The sequence below is a fragment of the Loa loa genome, assembly GCF_000183805.2.
Source record: "Loa loa unplaced genomic scaffold supercont3.646, whole genome shotgun sequence".
Lineage (NCBI taxonomy): Eukaryota > Metazoa > Nematoda > Chromadorea > Rhabditida > Onchocercidae > Loa > Loa loa.
In genome coordinates, this window is record NW_018108826.1 from 14,331 (window position 1) to 21,640 (window position 7,310).

At 23.1% G+C, this 7,310-nt stretch overlaps 1 protein-coding gene across 1 annotated transcript in view; it reads right to left on the reverse strand.

Annotated features, from left to right (window-relative positions):
• Positions 1–5,043, reverse strand: part of LOAG_18893 (nicotinic acetylcholine receptor alpha 34E) — a gene marked incomplete at both ends in the record, with an annotated part of 7,012 nt that extends 1,969 nt beyond the window's left edge. Inside the window, 9 exons of the mRNA XM_020451553.1 lie at positions 29–138; positions 757–843; positions 1,619–1,711; positions 1,920–2,021; positions 2,172–2,274; positions 3,248–3,398; positions 4,104–4,213; positions 4,565–4,648; positions 4,870–5,043. Coding sequence (XP_020304652.1) covers positions 29–138; positions 757–843; positions 1,619–1,711; positions 1,920–2,021; positions 2,172–2,274; positions 3,248–3,398; positions 4,104–4,213; positions 4,565–4,648; positions 4,870–5,043 — 1,014 coding nt within the window. The remainder of the gene's footprint in view (positions 1–28; positions 139–756; positions 844–1,618; positions 1,712–1,919; positions 2,022–2,171; positions 2,275–3,247; positions 3,399–4,103; positions 4,214–4,564; positions 4,649–4,869) is intronic.
• Between the last annotated feature and the right edge of the window lie 2,267 nt (positions 5,044–7,310).

Here is a 7,310-nt window from a genome sequence, read left to right on the forward strand (position 1 = left end):
AGAAGAAAGAATTCATAAAATAACTTACCAAAGTACCCATCTCATGTGTTTCGGATGTTCGATAATGTAAATTTAAAACGTATACGGTAAAAACTGTTGATGCCGTAACAACAATCATACAACAAGAAAAAAATATTCCTAAAATTATAAATTATTAAGAACAAAAAAAAAGTGGTGTTTAACTCGTTATGTGAAAAAACTAATGTAAATAATAACAAAATATTTTGAAATAAATAAAATTACAAAATTTGCAAAAATTTATTTTCAAAAGAAAAAATTTTCAAGAATTTGTAAAATTTTAATTTCAAATTTTATTTCAATAATATAATTAGGGAAAAAATTTGTTTGATTGGAAGAAATTTCGATAATTATGTGCAAATAGAAGTTCATTGAATTGGTTTCAATCAAAGACTGTTAGGCAAAATTAATTAATTTATGATCAACGATTTCTGATTTGATACTTCATCTATTGGATGCCCGATCCATTTTAACTTTAATTAAAGTAAAAAAAAGAAAAGAAGAAAAAAGGGAACTTGGTATTTTGTTTCTAACTTTTTTATTTATAGCTTTTAAAAGTCTTGATGAAAATATTGTATTGTTTATTGCTATTAGCCAAACATGATGCTTATCTCTTGGGGATATCTCATATTCTCTCACAAGTATATACAATAAGATCTCTCAGGAATATACAATCCATTTCATATATTTTAATTCAATTATTACAAAAAGTTGTAAAAAATTATTGAAATATGTAACCTAAAAGTGGGACTGCTTCTGAGGTTGGCGGTGACATTTCGGAGACAATACTGAGAAAGAAGCATATTGATAAGAGCACTGTTATTTCTGTAAGCAAAAAATTTTCCTTTTTTTTTTTTGCATCGAAAGATTTTCTACATCAAAAAATTTTTCCTTGATAATTTTATTCCAAAAAATTTCTCTTCGATAATTTTATTTCAAAATTTCTCCTCGATAATTTTGTATTAAAATTAGCATTTACAACAACTGGATATTTCAGTTTTTTATTCATTTATATGAAATTCATTTATTCAATTTAAAAATTATCAATGCCATTATTATATCAATAAGTGCTGTAAAATTTTGTGAGAATTTTGTATTTTGTATACTTCAATAATTATCTATCATTGGTGACAATTGGGACGCTATTTTCGCAACAACGGATTAACATCCATCAAATGCGACAAATTCATATCCATCCTCTCTGCCTTTCCAAGAATATGACATATTTTACATTGCAAAAATAAAATACCAATAACTATTAAAAGTAAAATTCATAGGTGACTGTCATATGCGCTTGTTTAGAGGTGACTAGCATATGTGCTTTTGGATTACATCATCTTTGCAGTATTTTACTGTAATCGGTAAAAGGATAATCCTTTTCTTTCATTACAGAAATAATTTGAGTTATATTTTTTGAGACAAAAAAAAGAACTAAAATGATGATTGGTTTTTAGAAAGGAATAAATTTTTCAAATTTTAAAAAATCTATGAGTTAATAAATTTTAATATTTAATACACGAATCAAGTATCAGTAATTTATTAATTAATTCAATAATTAACTATTTAGTAAAATTTGCTATAGACAATATTGATAACATACGTAGGGTGATTTTTTCACCAGCATCAGGTGGCAGTGTAAAACCGAGTAATGTCATCATTGTTGTTAATATACAGGGCATTATTAAATTAAAACCTAAAATTACAATTTTTATTAATTTTGTTATCTTCTCAAAGATATGCTTCTTCGTCTTTTTTCCCTAAAATTTCATTGTGAATAATTTTGGCGCTGTTAAAAATTGTGATATAATTAATTAAAAATTTGTAAATATAAAATTTTATAAATTTAGAGTATCTTTTGAAATATCTAAATGAGAAAAAAACAAAAAAAACAAAAAAAAAACCATAGTATAATGTACGACGCCTTAAGTGCAAATAAAATTTGAGGTCAGGATATGGTTCTGGACAACATTCATAAAATTTCACTGTTCTTGAAACGGTAGTCACTGAAAGTATGAAATTAAATCATTTGATCTTTAAAAGTTTAAAAATGTGAAAGATTGATCAAATTTGAAATGATCGATTTACTATTTACTTTCTTTTTTTTTTTTTTGTCATCCTAATTTAACAAAAATAAATATATTATTGATACTTACTGGGTAAAGCCCATTCACCACTTGGCATATATTCTGAAATATCAAAACCACCCTTTCCGGGTTGTAAATCTAATTTATCACCACCATATGTCCATGAACCGAACTGAAAATTGCTTCATATAATATTTTATATCAAAGTATTCAAATTAGATTCGTTATCAAGTAAATTAAACAAATATGTATTGAAAAATTTATATTTACTACCATTTTTTTTTTATAAAAAAGCAGAATGTTTTAAAATTAAAATAATAACAAATTGTAAATTATGAATGATTTCATTCGTTTCTCTTTCATTTTCATTGAAACTTTTCAATCAAAAAAGAAGAAAAAAGAAAAGAATTATTGATAAATATACGTATATTCATAAATTCCAAAGTGTTCTATTCATAAAAACATTATTGTTGATCTTAATAAGCTAATATATTTAAATATAAAGCTTATAATCTCAATATATAAATGGATTATGATAATGTATTGCAAACAGATTGTGATATTACATCGAATAGTTTGATGATTTTAATTTGCAAAGCATTGAATGTGATGAATTATTCTCATTAAATGAATGAAAAGCATAAACAAGAAGCGTAAAAAAATTGGAAAGCTTTATGAAATGATATATTGGTTTCATCACGATGAGCAATCCAATCTTTTCGTCATTTTACTGAATATAAATTTATTAACCCAAAGACTTATATTCTTTGTCTAAGCATATATCTTTTGTTGTTAAGTACCATTCGATAATATCAACATTGAATAAATTGAAATTGAAATGTGACGAATTTAACTGATTCCATTATAAATTGTCAACAAAAAGTAAAATAGACAAAATATTGATAAAGGTGAAGTAAAAGTCAATAATCTCTTGAACTGATAAATTAATTATTTCAGGATACTGTATGGTATAGATTTAATTAATTTTGGGGTTAACAAATAATAGATCAATGAAATTGGTTTATTTTAGAAATAACAGGTTGCGTTTAAAATAATTTTTGGATGCTATGTTTGATTAATGTCAAAAATTATTACAAAAGAAATTGTAGATATGAAATAAAAATTAAATATGAACAATAAGTTACTTTGAAGAAACAGCGTTGCTCATCAAATGGAAACCATTCGATGTTAATTTTACAACTAATTTTAAAAATAGCAGGTGGAATCCATGAAATATCACCCGTATTATAAACAATCATATTGGTTGGATATGTTGAATCGAAATTTGCATCAACGCTGTAAAAATAATGATATTATACTAATTTAAAATATTTAACAAAAATAAAAAGTTTTTTTAAAAAAAGGAATGGGAAAAAATTAGGAAATAAAAGCAATAAAAAAGGAATGAATAGGTAAAATATGAATGAAAATAGATGAAGTAAAGTTTGAAAGGTAAAAAATAAATTAAAAATTCATAAAATATTTGAAAAAAAAAAATTCTCCAAATAGCATTATTTTATTCATAAAATATTGCATAAAGCATATCATTTATTGTTTGGAAAAAGAAAGAAAAAAAAATAAATTTTAACAATATTATTAAAGGAAAAAGGTTAAAGAAAAAAATCGAAAGAAATCTGATATATAAGTTTATTTTTTTTTTTGTATATTTGATAATAGCCAAGAAAACTGAAAAATTTTTACTTATATTACAAATTACACATTTTAAGTAGCTGTAAATATAAGTAACTGTATTTAAAAAAAAAATAGAAAGATGATATTTGTAAGAGGTTTTCGCAATTAAATTTTCATTTTACTACATTACATAAGGTGTAAGTTAAAGGACATTTTTTCAGTTTAATAGATAAATTGTAAAAATTTATTGAACAAAATTTTTTGACATGAACTTCATGCTATTTCATTTTTTTAATGAATTTGCATAAATCTATTTCGATAGCTCATTAATTCAATTTTATCAATTATTAATTAGAGCAGCATTTTTACCTATTATAGAGTAAAACATCTGGTTTCCAAATTTTGCCAGCCGGAAAGCGAACATCCGTTATATTTCCGTATTTAGTTTTATCCCATCTAAGTTTATAATCATTCCATGCCTGTAAACAAGAAATGAAAATGGAAAATATTAGAATAATCTCATTATAATTTACCCAATGTTAGATTATTTTAATCTTTCCTTTCTGAATTAACTTACAATGACAACAACAATACTTTTAAAATGATTAAAATTAAATAAAAATTGGCGATAAAAAAATTATTCACAATGATAATACTTTAAGAATGATTAAATATTACTGATAAAAATTAACGATAAAATTATTTCTACTTAAATTCATCAGTTAAAATCAGCTTAGTTTATTTCAAGCATCTAATAAATTTATGCCAATGGTATCATAGTAAATAGTTGACACTACTAAAATATTCAAATTAAACAATATATAACTTACAAAATCAAGCCATGCATTTACATAAACAATTTGATTCTTTTCGTCAACATCAATAATTTGTTGCAAAGATACTTTCAAATAAACCTAAATAAATTAATAATTTCTTTTTCCCTTAACAACAATTAATTCATAATAATAATCATGAATTATGCAAAACATTTTATCAAATAAATAAATAATCAATGGAATTTTTTGAAAGAAAAAAAAAGGGTTAAATGAAAATTTTGATATATAATTTTGTATTTAAAGTATGCGAGCGAGATCGCTCGTAAAATTTTTAAAAAATTTTATAATTAAGAACTAACCACAACAGGTTGTGAATGATTTTGTACAGGACGCTCTAAATTATTGTAATTTTTCATTAAATCATCATAGAGGCGACGTTCATGATAGCTACCAGTTATCATTTGTAGAAATGCAAATAATAAGATCAAATGAAGGCACCAAACTAATGAATGATTGGTCCACGACTGTAACATCCGGTCAAATGGTTTGTTTCTTCTTTTTTTTTTTTTTTCTTGCTTCTTTTACAGTTATCCAGAACGATCGATAAGAAAGATAAAAAAAATATCCGGAATAGTTTTGATGATTGATTTCTGAATATTGCCACTTTTTGCTTGCTTTTTTTTTTTTCCTTCTTGCTGCTTAAAAAAAAAGAAAAAAAAAATATTTGTATAAATGCATATAATTCGTTTAATCTTAATTTTTACACTTAAATATGTGCATTTTTTTATGTATACAATATTTAATAACAAATAATTGCCGAAATTAATTTTAACTAATTAATATTTCAACATTTTGAACTATCTGTTCTTTAATATTAGAATTTACTTTTTTTTTCCACTTTTTTCACTTTTCCACTTTAAATTATTTCACTTTTTAGTTCGTATTGTAGCATTCAAAAATTTTCAAAACATACAGATAATAATATTTTCTGTCAATTTTTCATAAATTTTAAAGTTTGTTAATTTTTTAGGAATTTTTTTTTTTTTTTTAGAAAGAACTATTCGTTACTATTTGTACAATTCATTACTATTTTTACAATTTATTTTAAATAGTGAACTTCTCATTTTCCTTTTATTTCATGAAATTAAAAATAAAGCCAACGACATTAATGATAAAACTAAACGCACATTTTGATGATGCTTAGATTAAATAGTTTTGAAATGCAACACCGATTATAAGTAATTGATATATGTTAGTGTCAGTTGGTATTTTACACAAAATCTGTAAATGAAAAATGATTATGTCTGAAAATAATAAAATTTCTCTTTATCATTTTCTTTCTTTAATTGTTAATAAATAAAAATAATGGAAATGCAAATTAATTTTAGTTTATCAGTACTATATCGGTTAACATTCCATTACTAACTATAGCAATCATTAATGTTAATACTGATCAAATTATAATTATCTATTTGTCGTAAAGGCTAAAATTCATTATAACAACTGTTTAAGCAATTTCGTTTGATCATACCGCTAATTAAAACCTATAGATTACTCGTTTCAATTTCAAAAGCATTTCATGCAATCAATAAAAATATTAAATATTTACTTACCTACTCCGGCTGTTTAAAAATTTGCAAAAATTCATCACTAATATTTGATTACAATTTCATCAAACTTTAATTTGTAATATACAAATCGAATTTTATAGCATCCTAAACATTCAATATAAACGAGCGAAATATTTGAGTGCTATAAAAAAAAAAGTGGAAATTTGATATTTATTAATTTTTTTCATCCCCAAATTGTCGTTTTTTTTCCGTTCATCTTTACTACAGAATTTATACATGCTTTAGTACAAAGTAAGAGTTTAGGAAAATATTTCCATTGTTGCAGGATTTTTGAATAAAATTTAAGAACGGAAAGAAAAAAACAAACTCTTAAGATTTCATTCATTATAATTAGGCATTACCAAAAAAAAAAAGGTGTAAATAAATTTCAGTTTCTCATTTTTTTCTTAATTTAATATCCTTCCAAATTTAAAAAGTATTCAGAGATGTGTTGAAAAAAAAAGATGAAAAACTTATAAGATGAGCAAAAGAAACGGTTTTCACGATAACTGCAAATTTATTGAAATTAAATTTTTTAAAAAATGAAATTAATTTAAAAAAACAGAATGATTATAATAAAAAAAAGATGTAGCAATAATTTCATTTAATTGTTTTATAGAGAAGAAAAGAAAAATGATAAATTAAAAATTGCTAATTTAAAGGAAAAAAGGATTGATCTTGAAATGATAAAAATTGAATTATTTCATTTTAATAAGCAATCTTAAAAGAATAGCTTTTGCTACAAACAGTTGATCTAATTGCTAATTATTCATTCGCATTAATTAACCATCCAATTGTTTGTGATATAAAGTGCTATGAATAACTGAGAAAAAATTTGAATAATTATTTTTGATTAAAGTGTGACACGGTTCATTTTTGTTACAATTTATTTATAGGAATATTTATAGAAATATTTTCACAGAAATATTTTGTGTATAGACATATAGATTAAAATATTGAATTATTGAAATACCTCAGGTTTTCAGTATCTAAAATGTAACAATATCATTTTCATTTTGGTGCTTATCAGAATATTTTAGATTGCTTATGAACAAATATCAATATACTTTGCAAAAATAATTCTAGACTATTAATTTTATATAATTTTGAGGTTATATTAAGGTTATTGGAAAAAAACTAACTAATTAAATAAAATTTTACATAAAATAGACAAAATAAATTAGCAAAGT